The following is a 19516-nucleotide window of genomic DNA, read 5'->3' as shown; positions in this document are numbered from 1 at the left end:
TCGGAGATATACTTCTATTGGATAATATCTTTTATTGGACCACCTTCTGTTGGTGGAGACAAGCTTTTGAGCTACACAACTTCTCTCTGACACTTCCATCAACAGAAGGTTGTCCATATAAAAGATATTATCTCACCCATCTTATTTCTCTCAGATCCTGGGACCAACCAGCTACAACACTGCATATCACAATACATAGACACTTAGTACCATTTTTTTAAACACTTGGGGCTTGTCTACACAAATATTTAGTTCTCGGCAAGCTGGAGTGTGAATCTACCCTGCACTAGCCTGCCATGACCTAACTGTCCCTGTGGATCCTGCGGACATGCTTTAAAGGTTAGTTAATGAGCTTTGATCTAGATCACATTAATAAACTGGTCATGCGTGTCAGCAGGGTAGATTCACGCTCCAGCCTGCCATGAACTACATTTTATGTAGACAAGCCTTGAATGTTGCAATGTTTAATTTCTAGGCACCCTACCACCCAGTGAAATCCTCAGTCCCAAGTTAAGTGCCATATACAATCCATAGAGTTAGCTGCCTACAATGGGATTCACAGAAGCCAGCAAGCTGAGCGAGGAGCCACCTAAGCCAGTCATTAGGAAATGCTGTGGAGACGGTGTGGCTTGAGCCCAGCCCCTCATAGGTAGTTAGGTGCCGAACTCCAGGCTTGAAGGAAGTGCCTGTCTGCTCTCAGCCTCTCTCAGCTTCTCCCAGACTTAGGGCTGAAGGGCCTTTCTCACAAAAAACAAAAGGGGAGAGAGACTTTCCAGCCCATGATAGGCAACAGGTGAGTGGTCAGGGCACTCACCTGGGACATGGGAGGCCTCTTTTCAAAACCCTGCTCTGTCTGATTTGGAGCAGGGACTTGAACTTGTCTCCCATATACCAGGTAACCACTAGGCTATAGGGTCAATTTCTAACTCTCTTTCTATCCCAGTGAATATTTAATTGTTTATACAAAATGGAGTAGTTTCAACAGGAGAGATGGAAAGTGACCCACCTGGTGGTTTGGGCACTCACTTGGGATGTCGGAGACCTGGGCTCAGGTCCCTGCTCTAAATCAAACAGAGTGGGGATTTGAAAAAACATCTTCCACAGCCATGGTCAGTGCCCTAGCTATTGAGTATGCTGGAGGACACACACATGCCAGCCAGCCCCAAAACTCCTGAACTCGTTATCCCAAACTGCCTTTGTATGAGGCCCAGTCTGGTAGGCATACTCCAAGACAACCTGCTGGATCAGAGTCCCCTGGGGAATGGCTAGTTTGATGAGCTACATCTCTGAGCAGCAAAACAGCATCTGGGCGAGAGCTGGGTGGAATTTTTTTGTCAAATAGTAAATTGGCAAAAAAAATAATGGAGTTTTGGGCCTCAGAAATTCAGGTAGAATTCAGCAAAAAATGTTGGTCCAGAAATTGATTTTCTTTTAAACAGTCAAAATGATTTGGTTTGATTCTTTTGAAATACAGTTTTAGGTAGAAATTTAGCTATATTTATTAAAACACAGCAAACAAACAAACATAGCAAACACCCCAAAACAAAATAAAAAACCAGAAAAATTAAAAACACGCTGAAAACAAAATGAGCCGTTCCCCCTCCCTCCCAATTAGTTTGAATTTGGGAGTTTTTTTGTTTTGGGGTATTTTTAAATCTGAAATTATTTGTTTTATTTTGGTGAGAAAACCAGAAAAATTCCGTTTTGATTTAAAATTAGATATCGATTATTCATTGAGCTCTAGTCAGGATTTAGGCAGTTTTGTGCCTGTTCAGTAATGGGAACTTAAGAGTCCTAGGAAACGTCACCAGCAGAAACTCAGACACCTACAGGGTTAAGTGGCAGTTGAACAAGGGGTTTGGAGACCTCCTGGCACCCAAATGTTGGACCTTGCCACCTAAAGGGGCAGTTAGCTGTGCCACGGTGATTCTGAAAAACACAGTTGGTGCCTTTCTGCATTTTTAGGTTCCTAAATACATTTGAAATTCTGGCCTTTGGGGCATATCTATAGATTTCTCCTTATGTTATATCTTTAACTGTCAATAATTTTAAGGCTATATACAGTTAAATGCAAAAAAGTTTAATCAGCTATATCAGTGATACTCAGACTTCAGTGGTTCAGGAGCCAAATTAGCGAGCAACATTACTCAAAAGAGCCACAGTAGTGTGGCTATAGTATTATTACTATAGTATTATTCATAGTTAAACAGTAGGACAGGGGAAATATTTTGTTTTATAATATAGATAGATAGATATAGATATAGATATATAATTATCAGAGCAAATAAGTTAATAACTTAATCGGTTAATAACATGGTAAAAGCATCCTGCTTGGTTAATAACTTAGATTGGTTAATAATGAAATCACACCGTGTTTTAATATCATGTGCTGAAAAGAGCTGCAGCAGACACATTAAAGAGCCACTTGTGGCTCTGGGACCTCAGTCTGAGTATCACTGAGCTAGATTCTTGGGAGCAAAGTTGTCTGTCCAGTGTCTGTTTCCTTATAAATGTATCATTAGCAGTTCAGTTGAGACCAAAAGTTATGTAAGTCACAGACAATTGCTTCTGTCTCTGACACGAGATGGCTATTTGCAGTGTTATAGCTGTGTTGGTCCCAGAATATTAGAGAGACAAGGTGGGTGAAAAAATGGGAAGGTGATAGAACTCTGATAGGAAAAGGGGGCCTCATCAGGGGGATAATCTGTATAAAGCAGCTCAGAGTGCTAGACTACTTATTTTTTTATTTATTTGAAAATGCATGATTAAACCCATTGCTGATGCCTAATGTATATAATATGTCAAACAAAACATAGCTCCTGGCAATCCCATGTGCAAGAGGCATCAGCAGAACAAAGGCTAATTAATAACTCACCCAGAGGAAGTATGTTTTATATACATACTCATGGATTTTAAGGCTAGAAGGGGCCATTGTAATCAACTTGTCTGACCTTATTCATAAACCATAAAACTTCACCCAGTAATTACTGCATTGAGCCTAATAACTTGTGGTTAACAGACATCCAGTAATGGAGAATCGAGCAGACCCTTGGGTAAGGTGTTCCAATAGTTAATTACCCTCACTGTTAAACATTTGTGCCTAATTTCCAGTTTGAATTTTTCCAACTTTAACTTCCAATCATGAGATCTTGTTATGCCTTTGTCTGCTAGACTGAAGAGCATGCAGGTACTTATAAATTGTCTGTGCATTTTCTGTGAGACCTATAAATAGTATGTCTATATATCTGAAAAAAAAATTAACTGTCTTTTGAACAGTTGTTTAGCACAGAAGAGAAGAGAACTTCAAAGTTGTACAAAATCACAATACATGGAATTCCAGGTCCTGAACCCTTTACTGTTTTTACTATAAGTGAAGGGACTACAGCAGCACAGCTTCTTCATCGAGTAAGTATGTCCACTTGTCCTGAAAAGGTCACAAGAATCCATAGTAACCAGCTACTTGCTGGTCAGTATCTGACCTTCCTACTTTTATTTGGAATCATTACATTTAATAAAACGGAGGCATTAACAAATCTATTTTTATCACTTTAAAGAGTAAGAGATTATTTTGTATATCTGTTTGCTAAGGAATTAATTGAACAGCTAAGATATCAGTGAAATTTTCCAAATCTTGACCATTAGGTAATGATTTTTAATCTATGAAATGCAATTCAGTAACAAAAATATATTTAAAATTTAGTTTTCTTTTTGCAGTCCTGCAGTTTGAATTAATCAATATGACAAAAAATAATTAGCTAAAATTACAAGAGTCTACATTTTATTACAAGAAGGAGCTGCATATGGTTAATTATTTAATGATAAATTATATCCTATCTTTCTTTTTGGTTTTGTATATATTCAGTGTCACAGCTCCTCGAGTGGTTTTAATGACCATTGTGAAGTCCATTATAAGAATTCCTCATTGCTATACTACCTTGGGCTGTGAGTTAAACAAAGAGTACTTGGAAGGAAAACAGGGTTCTTTGGTGACTGGTGATTCTGTAGTTGATGTTCTTCTTGAATCGGTGCTGAACCAAACTTGCAGCCTGGTGTAGAGTGTAGTTTGCTGTTGGAGATTCTGTCTTTGAAATGCAAAATTGAGGTCAGGATCACCTGTAGTTATTAAATAAAGTGACGTTTTACCCACTATTTGAGGTGGTCTTGCTATATTATTTGGTACCTACTTAAATTTACTGATTAATTTGGCTTTATAGAAGTCATATATGTAATTTGGGGTCTTTGGAAATTTAAATTTTTTTATTAATAAAAAACTGTAAAATAACCAGAATTTTAGGAATTGAATATAAGCTTTTTCAGATCACCTTGACTTGATCTTAGCATATAGTTTGTGAACTATTTAAAAGACAAATGCCCTTGTTCCTGTGGCTTGTTGTTGCACAAAGCTGCCTAAAGCTGGTTTACCTGGTCACTGTAGAGGAATCCTGTGATTGGGTACGGCCACTGTAGTGCATTCTCCAGCATAGATTGGAGCCAGCCCTGAAACCTCTAATTTAACAAGGAACTCTTTTTTGGGGGGGGGGAGATGCAAAGCCCCAGAATTGGGAAGCACATAGGTAGCTTAAATGCATGCATCTTTTTACACACTAAAACTAAATCATGCTAAACTAAATTAACTATTACCACTCAAGAAAGAGATCTTGGAGTCATTGGGGATAATTCTTTGAAAACACCCGCTCAGTGTGCAATGGCAGTCAAAAAAAAGCTAACAGACTGTTGGGAAAGTGATAGATAATAAGACAGAAAATATCATAATGCCACTATATAAATCCATGGTACGCCCACATCTTGAATACTACGTGCAGTTCTGGTGGTCCCATCTCAAAAAAGATATATTAAAACTGGAAAAAGTGCATTGGGCACATGGGCACCAGTAGTGGAATATATAGAGACCACACATCTCAAAGAACTACAGTTACAATACGCTAGGTAGCTGTTTTTTACTAAGAAGTTGTAATGATCCTCTGTGTGAAAGAATGTCACAATATTAAAATGAAGCAAGGGTGACCCACGTCAAGGGTGATGACATTGCAGTGTTAGGACATGGCAGAATGACTCAAATCCCAGTCTAAGGGAAGAAAGTACAGTGTCCTGAAACTGCCACAATACCTGTGCAATTATGTACCAACTGAATGCTGTTTTCAACATACGACCAATTTTTCTGCAATTCTATGATGATCATTGTCGTTAGGAATCAGCTAAAATGAGGAATAATCTGAAGCTTTGTGCAAAATTCAGACTGAGCCATGGTTTGAAAAGTTTTGGTTACATGTAACGTTTTTCCACAATATTTCCAGGATCCAGCCAGGAGCAGAAAGTTCTTGAGGTGTTTCTGATCTATCCAGAAACAATTTAATGAGAATGTCCAATCTACCCTTCAGATCCCTTCCTCACAGCATTTTCTGTCGGGGTACTGTAGGCTATTAAATGTGATTGGACCAGTTTGAGAAAATACTAATCACTTCTGAGCAACAGCTGAACATGAAGTTAAAGCTGGATAATGACAAAGGTTTTTCTCTGGTGCTGTAGATCTGTTTGGACACCATATTACCTATCACTATTTTAATGTTTGGGCAAACAAAGATGAGAGAGCTTTTTGAACAGTGGGTTAGACTGGTTGCCCTTGTATGACACTTTTCTGTTTAATTTTTTGTATATTCTAGAAATACAGAGTAAATGTTAAAGGGCTTAGTTCATGAGTAGAAAAACCTGAAACTGATTAACTCAACATTTCAGCAATGGGAAAATACTGTACTGTCCTGGGATTATGAATAAATTGACCAGCCAAACTGGACAGGCATAAATTCAAATAGTATTGCCTTGTCTGGAATAGTTGGAACTGTTTGGGTAATCTAAAGAGAACTGTATATTAGTTATGAGTAGCAGATCAGAAATATTTGTCTACACCACCAGAATTAAATAATTGATCATAGAAGCTTTTGGTATACACATTCATTCATAGCTACTAAACACGTACTGTTTATGTATAGCATTCTAATAGTTGTGTATGCGTTGTGGTTCTGTCTCAGATTTTGGCTACCACAAAAAGCACTGAATCACGTGCTCCCGATTATTTTCTGATGGAGGAAAAATGTTTTATATCTAAAGAAAAGACTGAATGCAGGAAACCACCATTCCAGAGGGTGATTGGCCCTGAGGAGGGGCTAGTACAGCTTTTGAACAGCTGGTTCCCAGAAGAAGGATATGTTGGAAGGATTATCTTTAAAACCCAAGAGGAAGTAAGTCTGTTCTGGAAAAACTGTCATTTACACACATAGCTAAAAATAATGATCACAAGAGGGACAATAAGAGCATCACATTTGGTTTGCTAACTGGAAGTTAATCTTATTGATACACATAGCATTAACAGAGGACAGCCGAGCACTGTCAAGTTTTATGTACCTATCGTTTAGTATACTTGTGCAAAGACAGGATATACTTTCACACAGCCCTGTTGATCTCTGAAATGCAATACATCATTGTTATTATTTAGTATTTGTATAAATCAGAATCAGGCCATTATTGTACGAGGCACTGTACCAAAAAAAATACACTCCCTGCCCCCAAGGAGTTTAGATTTTTAATAGTGATTAGATATGAAGGGATGGCAAATATAAGGAATGAAAAGAGTAAGGTAGATGAGGGTTGTAGCTGTCAGAACACTAGATTGCAATTATTAGAAAGTATTCTATGCAGAGAGCAAGGCTTTTTCTTATTGATAATTACCTTTAGATAAAGAACCTCAGCAACTGAGAGGATGGGGAAGTTGTTGTCAGTGACAAAATGGGGGAGGAGGCGGGGTTCTAGAGGGAAGAGATGTCAGTTTTAGCTGCTGTCAGTCAGGACATCCATGAGATGCCCTCAAATACAGGGATTAGGGTGCAGGGAGAGGAGTCAGAAGTAGAAAGGCACCTAATGAAATGACCTGGTTTTCAGGAGTACTGACACCTGAAACTCCTGTTGGTAAGTTCAGCACTCAGTGGCACTTATTTAAAATACAATCACACACAAAATTAATGTAAGTTTTTTTTTGTTTTTTTTTTTTAAGTGGAAAAGCTCTTGGGATGTTTGAGAATGAAAAGTTCTGACAGTGCAAATTTTATTTGATAAATTTGCAGAGAAGTATTTTTACCCCTTTACTGTTTGTACAGTTCTTCTGTTGCAGCTTGGTTTCATACAATTTTTATTGCACGTCTTTTTTCCTAGCCTCCAATCCAATCTTATTTTGATGCATTTACTTCATCCTCCACAAAGCAAAAGGTTACCAGGTGTGCATTTGCTTGGGGGAACAATTGTGTGCCTTTTCAGTTGAAAACATTATTTTGAGTTTTGTGTGAGCAGCTAGGTATACTGAATTAATGCATGAGCCCTTCACTGCGGAAAACATAGGTCAAAATCCATCTTAAATCATAACTTAAAACTAGTGTCAAGGTTTTGTTTTAGTCTTCATGGGATACTAGTCACCATCAAAACACCTTTACAATTCGGCACAAATCCAGAGGTGGCAGTCTGTTCTAGGCAGTGGAAGTGCATTAATATTCCCATTAGGTGACGTAAGATCCTTTTAAAAATCAAACCTTTAAGTCACTTTTCTTAACTAATTTTCTGGTTTTGTTTTCTCTTTACCTTTTTCTGCAGAATTTGAACGGGAGAAACATTTTTCAAGAAGAGAAAGAAGATGCAAATGTTAGCTCTGAAGACGATACTTTCTTTGTTCAAGTGCATGATGTTTCCCCAGAGCAGCCTCGCACTGTCATCAAAGCTCCCCGCTTTAGCACAGCACAGGATGTCATACAACAGGTAGAAAGCCTTTCTTTCCTGTTTCCACTCAGTAAGTTCCCTATTCATTTGTTAGAGGTGGGTTCGTACAAGAAATGTTAACTGAGTTTTGTTCTCAGTTAATGGGACAGATCCTCAGCAAAGAAGTCCTTTGCTTTTGCCAATTTGGACTGAGCATCTACTCAGTAAACACGGAGGGGTATTATGTTTTTAATTTGCCCCCCCCTTTTTTTTTGAACAGACTCTTTGTAAAGCCAAGTATTCCTACAGCATTCTGAGTAATCCCAACCCAAATGACTATGTCCTCTTGGAGGAGGTGACAAAAGAGCTGACAAACAAAAAGTCAACATCTAAGCCATCGCAGAGGATTCTGTCTGATCAAGAGTGTGTGTTTCAGGCTCAGAGCAAGTGGAAGGGAGCAGGGAAGTTTATCCTTAAACTTAAAGAACAGGTTCAGGTAAGTGACTGAAAACTCTTTTGTTAGTTTTAAAAATGGAGTGTGATCAAATATTTGGAATGGCAATGAAAACATATTCCTTGACAAGAAGATATGTAAGAATGGCCATACTGGGTCAGACCAAAGGTCCGTCTATCCTAGTATCCTGTCTTCCGACAGTGGCCTGTGCCAGGTGCCCCAGAGGGAATGAACAGAACAGGTAATCATCAAGCTATCTATCCATCCCATTGCTCATTCCCAGCACACAGAGGCTAGGGACACCATCCCTGTCCATCCTGGCTGATAGGTCCATCAATGGCTATCTGGTTCATGAACTAGAGACAAGGTGGGTGAGAATGGATGCACTGCGAGAGTCAGAGGAACATTTTAGGTTGGATGTAGCATTATGCGTCCTTGCAACATAACAGTAAATTCCCGATGAGCCATGCTTTCATAGCCAAGTGGAACTACACTCTTTTGTGCATATACTATTACTACTTCTTACTACTGGTGAGCTAACTTCAGATCTGATCCTGCTAGAGGCTGAGGGCTATATCCACAAAAGCTTAGGCTCAGCGATGTCGTGTCTTGTCTTTAGGAGCCCTGCCATCTAGTGGAATCCTCAGCCCTGACTCGCTATACAATGCACAGGGAGAGATATGCACCAAAAGAATGGAATTCACAAAGCCAGAAAACAGAGCAGGAAGCCAACAATCTAGCCAGTAGGAAATGCCAAGAGAGGCATGGCCTAATTCCTGCCCCTCAAAGGGCCTTAAGTACCTAACTCTGGGCTGGAAGGGAGGCCCCCAGTTCTCAATTCACAGGCCATGAACCTTGTCCTGGAGTGAAATACCTAAACCAGGTCAACCCTTTCTCACACAAATTTTGAGACCACATCCTTATGCCCAACAGTTAGAGACAGTTCAAATCCCCACTCTGCCTGTGAACTCGGGTCTCTCCCTCTGAGGTGAGTTCCCTAACTACTGAACTGTAGGGTATTCTGGATGAGAGTTTGTTTTTCCTGTTAAAGCTGTTCCACTTTGCTCCAATGAATATTTTATACATGGATTGGAACCTGGGTCTCCTAGGAGACCGCCCAAATCATTGGGCTATAAAGTCAATTTTCACCCTTGAGCCCAATGAATATTTAAATATTTTATACGAAGTGGAACAGCTTCATCAAGAGACCAAGCCCAGAATACCCCAGGGGTTAGGGCACTCATCTTGGAGGTAAACCTAGGTTCAAGTGCCTCTTCCACATCCTGGTGAGTGCTCTAACCACTGGACTATTGACTACTAAGAGAGAAGGAAGTGCCCTGATCTGGTAGGCATGCTCTCTGGTGGCCTTGGAGCACACCTACTGTAATGGGTGAGACAGACTGGGGGAAGAGGAATGCTTAGTCTTAGAATCCGGCCAGGCTTTGGTGGCTATGCACATGTCCATAGATGAGGTGGCAGCTGAGCAGGGGTTTGGAGGATCTAAATTGTTGTGATACCCCTGAGTGCTCCCAATATTCATGTCAATATTTTACTGACCATGCTGGGAGGTGAGAATGCACAAAACTTACAGGAGATGACACCAGGTCAGTCACTGAAAGACAGCAGCACAGAGCAAAATACTATTTTCCCACTAATTTACTTCACCTAATGGATCTAATGTTGTGGATTCCCGGTGCAATCCATACCAGTGAGGGTTGTCACTACTCGTCCTGCAACTCTGGGCATATTACAATACTTTGCTGCTGTGATGCTCAAAACCAGCGTACATGCATGCAAGTCACACCCTGAAGTCTGTGTGTGCTAGACAGCCGTACCCAGTACAGCAGCTCTGATCCCAGCAGCTTGTCTACAGCCCCATGCTGCTTTCCACCTGCCGTAAGAAGCAGCAAGGTGACCCCCAATACACTCACTCCAGAATTTCCCCAAAACCATGTGCTCTGCAATGTCCAGTCCATTCCTGGATAGTTCAGAAAGGTAATATGGTTCCTTTATTCAAGACACCCAAGCATACCGCATTATTAACTTGTGTAAATACACTCCTCTAAACACTGCACTAAGTTCGTTTACAGTAAAAAATAAATAAATAAATAAAATTTAAGAGAACAGAGGTTAAGTGATGCCAAGTAAAAGGAATAAAGGTAGAGTTGCAAGCAAATAAAAGTTAAAACACCCATCTAAAACTTGATCTAGCAAGATACAGGTTTTGTTCAAGATGGTTCCTCTCACCAATCTTTCTTCTTCTCAGCCGTGGCTGACTTCCTCAATCAGGACTTTCCAGAGATGCACAAGGGGCTGGCTTTCCTTATCTTCCTAGATTGAAAGATCTTGGCCTAAGCAGGTTTCTTACCTGTATTCAGTTTACGGAGACTTCAGCCACACTTCGGCTGAAAAACCCATCTTTCTCAGCTTGCTAGAGCTCTGTTCCCTTGTGTCTGTCTAGTGGTGGATGCTAAAAATGGCTTCTTTCTTCACTTATATCTTCCAAAGCTCAGTTAATTTGTTTCAAGAAGCAGGATGACCTCATGCTGTTCTTCCCTTCTTGTGGGCTTCCCACCCTGCTGCATGTAAATGAACTTCCATTCTTTTGATTCCACATACAATCATAATTCGCATAGAAGACAGATAAATAACTGCCTTCTCTCCTGTCTGGGAGGGAATCTGTTTCTCCCCATTTGGCCACAGACTTTAAAATATAGTATCATTATGAAAGTATCCGTACTTCCTCAGATAGTGTTAATACATAATAATATTATTGTGTAGCATTAGTTTTCTGCACACTTACAGTACTGTTGTATACAATCAGTTGATTAATTTGCTTATCACTTGAGATTCAGTCCCTGTCCTCCCCCCCTCCACCTTTATAGACCAATAAATCATTGCAATGTATTCTTCTGTGAGGAAGGCAATATGAAGTCCGGTGGTGAAGGACACTCCATTCTGTTTCTCCCCTCATTTGTTAGCTTAATAGCTTTGTTTACCTAATATGTAAAAATGGACCTTCATTTTCTTTGTCTGAAGATTGGGCTGGACAGAGAATCAAATACACCTAAGGGAGACCTATTTAACTAACTCTGCCTGACATGCTTGATTTAAGCACACTTGAGTCATAATTCTAGCATGCATTCATAACTCTTAATACCCACCATGTATATACATCACAAGAATATTAATGATGAGTTATTAATTTTCAAATGATACCTCAAAGGCGTATTTTGTGCAAAGATGATTACAGTAGTGTGTAGGGTGTGAATACAGGGGTGCTTAGTATCACAACACCTACAACTGTAAAACCTAAACCCTTCATTTTTGGTTTTTCAACTGAAAAAGTCCCAGGTTTTATAAAAGCTATTTCATCAGTTTTTAAGCTATTTTCACCCGAAGTTTGGACAGCTCGGGTATGTGAAAATACTGATTATATGAAGAAAATCCAGTACATTACATCAGGTAAATGTGTTTATTAATAATAAGTTATTCTAAGTGTAAATGTGTAACTTCCACTCCATTGCATTACACACACGGACGCACATGTACATGGGTGCTCGACTCCTAAAACAAAGTACCGTAGACCCTGAACCAGGGGAGATGGTGGCTTGGTAACCTAGGTTAGTGCTGACCACTCCCCAAGAGAGGTTGGGGGCCAAGGTTACTGAATTGCTCTCTCTCCTTCCAGAGTGGGAAGCTGGGTCAGAAGTAATCTTACTTTTCTGTATACACTGCTTTTTTCCCATCTTCCTATCACCCTGTATTACCCAAAAAACGGTGAAGTCAATTTTTTGCACCAATTTTCACTTTTTTTTTTACATTTTTGTAACAAACACCCAGAAAAGTGTAAACAAAATAAAAACCAAAAACAAAGGGTCTTGTTAAAACCCATCAGTTACATTGAGAAAAGCCTGTCGGCAGGCAGCCTTGGCCCTACTTTACACCATACAAATTCTGCTACAATACCTAGAAATCATAACCTTTCAGGATCATGTGTCTTAGTTCTCCTATTCTAATTCCTGTAACTCTGCATCCCCATTTCCCTGCTGTATCACCACACGCTAAGTACAATTTCAGATAATAGCTGTACAGATCCCTGTGAACTGCTGTCACTTTGTTGCCTTTATTCCCACCCAGCAGAAAAGCAGCTGTGGCTGGAGCTCTTTACACTTGTGAAGTAGCAGGAAGAAACTGCATATTAAATGCAGGGTTGAACCACATAATGCTTCTACCAATTGGCCGCATGTCTATGGCAGGGGTAAATATAGTTCCTTTTCCCCAAAAGAGATGTTGCTTCTTCAGCATTTCATTGATAAGAAATACATTGTGATCACAGTCAAATCCTGAATACAACTGATCTACTTATCTATACTGTATCAGTCAGGAGTATCTAGGCAGCAGACTTGCTAACGCTTAAGGCCATGTTTAGCAGCATTCTCGTTCTGCAATTTTAAAATAATTTTTGATGTGAGACAGTCAGGACACTGCTTTTGTGAACCTGTCACAGGGAAGATTTCAAAAAATGCTGCTCACATGAAATCCAAACCATATTTCAAACCTCAAAGTATCAGTGAGCTGACACATTCTTGTAGTTTAACTGTTTCTGATGTCTGTGGGTTTGTTTTACAGGCAGCACGAGATGATAAAAGAAAAGGCATTTCTTTTGCCAGTGAACTTAAGAAATTAACCAAGTCAAGTAAACAGTATCGGGGCTTTGCATCATCACCTTTGCAGAGCTCACCAGACAATACTAAAGATGAAAAATCTGCTGCCAGTTTGACCTTTAGTGACAATATGGAATAACATCCATGCCAGCAGTATGTTCGCTGCAGGTATGACATGTATGCTCTCTGTTGATTTTTCAAGGTACAATTTTTTCAAAAGTGTGCTTGGTAAACCATAGTGAAATACAATAAGCAGCCAGAAAACTCACTGCTTTTAGGTTATTACTCTGTACTGGCACAAACCTATACACATTACTATGCATTGGCAGTCCTATCTAGTCCCCCTATGAAAGCCTAAAGATAAATGCAAAACTAAATGGTGTGAAAATTGCTAGGAACATAGGAGTTTTATTTCACCTGCAAAGTCCTAGGGTCCATCAGGTAACCTGACAAGGGCCAGTCCTTTTAAAAGACTCTTAGAATGCAACTTGGCTTCATCATACACTGTAACAGTGAGTTCCACAGGTAATGCAGCGTGCTAACCGGTACTTCCACACACACACTCTTAATTAAGAGGTGCTGTCATTTTGTATTATGGGACAGCTGAACTTTACGAAACATTAATTTATATGCATTTAATAATAATCAATTTAATAAATACAGATCTGTCTCTTAGTCCTCTCTCCATACGTAAACTGTTTATGGCAGAGTTTCTAAGAATTTTATTGTCCCTTTCTGAATCTTTTATATTCCTTCGAGCTTGCTTGAGCTAAAGTGACAAATAGTATACTGTTGCCTTGAATTCTGCATTTGGTTTTATGTATATGACAGAAAAAATCTTTTAGAGTTAATAATGTGTCTGGTACTGAGAGGTCAGTTAATTAAGAAGAAAATCTTGCCCAAACAATTCTTAATAATCCCATATCACATGGAGATGTGATAAATTTCCATTTTCTTTTCCACTCATTCTCAATTATCAAGATACTATTTATATCTACTGTGTCACTTCATCAGAATTCAAGTAATAAGGCTGCCAATAATATTTTGTTTACAAAATTCCATAAAAATGTATTTCATAGTATGCAGGCACCCATTTATATATTTGAATTTAAATGCTATCATCTCTTCCCCTTTCCAGGTGATTTTAAAGGCCCTAAAATGGCAAAGGCAAAAAGCCAATCTGAGGCTGATAAAAACAGAGGGAGATAGATTGTCATATTCCCTCTTTTTCCACATAGCCTTGAATTTACTTGATAACTGGAACCAGATTCCTGATTTAAGAGATCTTTCCGCATTCTCCATGAAGGACACAGCTGAGGCCTAAACTATTCAGCACTAGATTGGCCTAATCCAGACTACACTTCTTGGTTGACAACCCACTCAGCTTTACCAGAGCTGTATCTGTTACGGTTTCTAATGTTTGGAAAGACGCTTGCCAGCATTTGAAAGAGATTCCTTTCTTCCCAAATACCTTCACATCTGCAAAATCTGGAGAGGAAGATTAAGCAGACTTCTTAAATTGTACTTTGTAAACAGAAACATGTCTTTTTTAATAAACAAAAGATATTTTAACTAATTGCTTTAAGGGAAGAGAATTAGAACTAGAGTGTTCTGTGTATTGTATGAAAATAATGCACCTTTAATGGTTCCTGTTAAACACTGTTAGGTGATTGTAAAAAGATTTACATAGACTAACTTTCTTGGTATCACATATTTAATTTTGGTGATATACTCAAGATGCTTACCATACTTATTTATGGTTTATCTACTTTCACAAGTACAAACAGCTAAATACACCTCATTGATAGTGATATTTTGACAAGGAACAACATTTTCTTCATTCAAATTCTAGTTTTCCAGGTTTGAGTTTCAAGTAAGAATGATTATTTATTTTCACGTTCCAAGGTATGTGTCACTGTGTAATATATTTATCATACCTTACTTTTTAAAAACTGCAGCTTCATCTTTTTTGGTTTAGGGGAAAAATAATAATTTTCTGTTGAAAAGAAACATTCAGAAAATAACTCTTCGAAACATGCAATTGCTTAAAGTTTCAATTGTGAAATCATAATCTCAACATTAGTGTTTGTTAGAGAATGGAAAATACTAGTCATCTAAATATTTTTTATAAATGAGAAAATAATTTCCGCTTATACCCATAGCGTGTAAAGAACCCAGGCTACTCCATTTATTTTCCACTATAAACCTTGACTTTTTGTTTATGTAGAAGCACTGCTGTAAAGTTTTGTATATGTTTGAAATCATGATTTTTTTTAAGAAGTTAGTTATAGCTGTATCATTTTCTTCAGTGTAAGTAAGTCAAAAGCAGTTCATACTGACTTATACAAAGTAAGGGCACAACAAACTGCTGAGGTCAGCCATCCTTCTGATGTCCATACTTAAGAACCTTGTCTAGTAACTAAACTGTTCAGCACAAGCTTTGGCTACACTTCAGACCATATGTCTGATGCAGGGATTGCTGTAGATGAGTAAATCAGTTAAACTAAATTCATAGGACAGTAAGAAGTAACTCTCCATTAAACAATCTGAAGTTGAATGAAATGTAGGGAGATGATTCAAGCAGTCTGCTCAGCAAAGAGAATTAATACCCTGTGTATTAGCTAGAGGGTCTACAGCCTGAGAAATGCCCTCTAGCACAAAACGATGCTGTTTCTAAGGATGAGTACAGAGATATAGATTTTCACAAAATTAATCTAGACAAGGCACTATAGTTGCTGACTCCAAGAAATAAATGTAAAACTAAAAAGTTTAAGTTGATTTCTAAATGTGCAGAAACTATGCCGTGTTCAAATAAAAGCAGGAGAAAAAAGTTAGAAAAAGGTGAGAGTTGCTTTCTGTGCAGGAAGTGCCCTTTTCAGGCTGATTCCAACATTAGGGAAAAAAATTTAAACATTCAAAACTCCCTTACTGAGGCATACCCAGGAGCTTACACACTTATTTTGAAATTCACTTGTCTTTATTTTAAAAATAGTAACCCCTTGCAACGAAGCCTGTTCTGAATTCTGGGAAATTCGCAATATTTTTAAGCAGTGCTATGTCATTTGTCTAAAGGTGGTTTTCAGAGTTACATGAGAGCAGATTACACATAATATTTTGAAAAGGGAGTAGCCATGTAGCAGCCACTGACTTTACAGGACCCTAAGCTGCTTAGGCACTTATGAAAATCCCACTAGTCACCTATCTGCATCTTTTTTGAAAATGGACCTTAGGCCTCTCAATTACTTCAGATTTCAGGGTAAAATTTTCAGGACTGTTTATGGTGAACAAAAATAGCTGCTCTTCTATCTAGTCCTTCCATGTCTAAAGTAACCAGTCCCCCTGTGAGAGATACAGGAAATTCAGCCTGCATGGCACATTATTAAGTGAAATTACACAGTGTTTTATATGCACATTACCCCTTCAAGCAATATTTTCATTGATAGTGTATAGCTATTGTATATCTTTCATTGTCCTTTGGCTAGAGCTTAGATGAAGGTCTGATCCCTTTTTCATTTTATATACATCTCCATCCCCTGCATTGGTTGTTAAATCCACTTAGACACATGAAAATATTTAATAAAAAATTTACCCTTCATTTGATAAATGGATTCCCCCTATTTCCAGTAGCACTGAAAGTAAGATGGTTGGGTCCTGCCAAATTTGGGCACCAGTATCAGGACAGATTTGAGAGAAGCTTTTGTAAATCTACTACGGATCCAGCAGAGGGAGAACTCTTGTGTAGGAATGCCACAATGTCTCATTACTACTAGACTTGAAAGAAAATTTAGATAAGAGCATCCTAGATTATAGCAGGCAAAGGTTGGTAGCCATTTAAAAAGCAACAGATTAGCATACACTCACTGTGTAAGTGCAGGATGTGGTTTATCCATAAGGACATTTTCTCTTTGCTAGTTATTTTAGACTTGCCCAATTGTCATGAATACTTACCAGCCACAGGACAAAATCTACTTAAAAGCATAGTAGTAATGAGAAAACCAAGCATTTTGCATGTTCAGTTTAAAAAAATCATTTTATGGAGGTGGGCATGATAGAATTTTCCAAAACTGATTATACTGAATTGGGGGAGGAGGGGTTCATTAACATACCTCAATTTATTTAAGTTTTAAAAAAATAGGGATCTTGATGATCAATCAACACCACCACATTACTTTCTGCATTAGTTAATTGAATTCATGTTGTTTTGGTCATAGATGAAAGTAGAGGAAGCACATAAGCTTTCCATTTTCGTTAGCCTAAAAATCCCCCCCAAATGAAATTATATAGAGCTATTACTCTTGTGTTAAACAGCTTTAACTTATTTAAAACACCATAAACAGATTTAACATCAAGCTGTTTGGTTAACAGGAAAATTTGTCCTGCTTACCCATAAAGTTTCCTTTCTTCAAGAATACAAGTCCACAGATACATATTAATGGATTTGATAGATGGACAGCAGTGGTTCTGCCTCCCTGGCAGTTCAGGCTAAATGCCATCATATGGATCTGTGGACCTGGGTTTGATAAAGAAACATTTTTATTACAAACTATTCACAGGAAATGTATTAACACAGTATATAATATAAACCTTCCAGAAACCTGCAACTGATAGCAGGACTCACCATAGTCAGTCAACTTCCTGTTACCTGTTTTGTAAAGAAAACACTTTATTCTACACTAAACTATTTTTTTTTTTAAAACCCTTCCTACCTATGCCTATCTGTATTTGTTTCAACGTATAGTGAATACTGGTATCGGTGCTTGGATGGGATTGACGTTGGAAGCCATAGGTCTTGGCTGTGTTACAACACTACACAGTTTTCAGGAACTGGATTGTTGTATTGGCTGGTGTTCTGTCAAGTTTTAAGAAGGATTTAAAAAAAAAAAAAAACCTTAAAAGATTAAAAGTACTATGTCACATTTTAAAAACATACATCACATTTGTTTTTAGTTTTATTACTACTAATATTAGTTGGGGGAATGTCTCAACCATCTCCTGAAAATAACAATTAGCCTCTAGAGACCATTATCAAGTTATCAAGAATAAGAGTTTAACAGAGAAGTATCTCAACATTAAGATCATATTCTCTTTAAACTCAGTTTGGCTTTATAAAAGAGAACTTGTCAGTGGTTTTTTACTTCAAAACTGAGTCTTCAGCTTCTGAATGTTACTGATTTTGCTCTAGCTCTCAAAATGCAATTTAGCTTCAGCAGATGATTATCAATCACTTTGTTGTTGCTAGCCCATTAGATGTAATGATGGTGGAGTGTTTTCTATTTGTGATAAACATATCATAATTGCTGCAGTGCTACACAGTTGACAGAAGTAACCAACACAAACAAAAAATACAATACCAGTAAATATTTCTCTCACACATATATATAGGCTATTAAACTGAATTTATTAGTTGTGCAATTGTCTTCATTCTGCTGCTTTAAAATGTGTCAAAATGTTTTGTCAATGTTCTATCAGTATGTGCCAGTTTTTATAAATTTTACATAATTTAAAAACTATGTATTTTAAAACTGAATTTCCACCTGGACTACTTTCTCTCTGACTTGAAAAGTAAACTTATATTTGTATATGTTGGAAAAATAAATGGTTTAAGAAGTGGACCTTTAGTTCTTCTTTCCTGAACTGCCAAAACTGTTGGCAATGGGGACACTTTCTAAAGTTTTCAAAGCTTAAATTACATCTCTTTCCCGAATCCTCTCACCGAGTCATTTAAGAACAGAAGTATTCAAATGGAGATGGGGGCTCATATAAATTACTAAGAGACACAAAAGACTATGTGGGATACTATTTGTACAAAGCATTCTATAGGTCCTTTTTACAGTTCAGGTAGTGAAAATATGGGTTTTTAAATATACTAATTTATAGGGACTCACCAGTACCTACTTCAAAAGTGAGATATTTGTTCATTTATGTCTTACTTCTTAGGACTATTTAACCTATTTTGATAGCATGGTGGTATTAAATTAGATATTTAAAATAGATTTCACAGTAATTATGGTAGCACCTAAAGGTCTGATCTGTTCTACAATAAAGGAAACATTTTCTAAGCGTTGCAGGTTACCAGCCACATGAGAAAAGCCCGTGAGGGCAGGGGACCATCTTTTTGTTCCAAGATTGTGCAGTGCCTAGCACAATGGGGTCCTGATCCATTCCTAGGATTCCCGGGTGCTACGATAATACAAACCACCACCACTTTGCATAACTGAAGCCTCTGTTGCCTAGCATACCACACACCAAATCAGTTCTACACAAAGTTGTATGTAAAGTGAATGTTAGAACTCTCACTTTTAAATTATTTCATGCAATTTATCTGCAAAGCCAACATGAAAATGGCATTAAAAACCCAACTTATGCTAAGCTAACCAAAGGCCGGGGACAAATACTCGTAAGACAAAAATAAAAGTTTGAATCTCTTTAACAGTGCTGGTTCACTGAAGATATTGCAGAATGTCTCATTCAGTGACATCCAAAGTACCATATTATGATGCCCAATTCTGAAATACCTTCAGTGGACCAGTAAGTACCAAGAGGACTTCACTGAAAGAAAGTCATTAATGGATAGGGCAAGTTAGACGAGAAAAAGTTCAAGTTACTGCTCTTGGGATGCAGAGTCCCCAGATGTCTT

At 38.1% G+C, this 19516-nt stretch overlaps 1 protein-coding gene across 2 annotated transcripts in view; it reads left to right on the top strand.

Annotated features, from left to right (window-relative positions):
- PLCE1 (phospholipase C epsilon 1) overlaps positions 1 to 19288 on the top strand; it is a 340325-nt gene extending 321037 nt beyond the window's left edge. For both annotated transcript variants that reach the window (XM_038409060.2, XM_043518170.1), the window contains 6 exons: positions 3277 to 3405; positions 6048 to 6257; positions 7657 to 7818; positions 8039 to 8254; positions 12845 to 13047; positions 14018 to 19288. In XM_038409060.2, the coding sequence (XP_038264988.1) occupies positions 3277 to 3405; positions 6048 to 6257; positions 7657 to 7818; positions 8039 to 8254; positions 12845 to 13018 (891 nt within the window). In that variant the 3' untranslated portion in view covers positions 13019 to 13047; positions 14018 to 19288. The remainder of the gene's footprint in view (positions 1 to 3276; positions 3406 to 6047; positions 6258 to 7656; positions 7819 to 8038; positions 8255 to 12844; positions 13048 to 14017) is intronic.
- The last annotated feature ends 228 nt before the right edge of the window (positions 19289 to 19516 follow it).

This window comes from Dermochelys coriacea, chromosome 7, assembly GCF_009764565.3.
Source record: "Dermochelys coriacea isolate rDerCor1 chromosome 7, rDerCor1.pri.v4, whole genome shotgun sequence".
NCBI classification, from domain to species: Eukaryota; Metazoa; Chordata; order Testudines; family Dermochelyidae; genus Dermochelys; species Dermochelys coriacea.
Note: the sequence above shows the minus strand (reverse complement) of the source record. Positions and strands in the feature narration are given on the sequence as shown.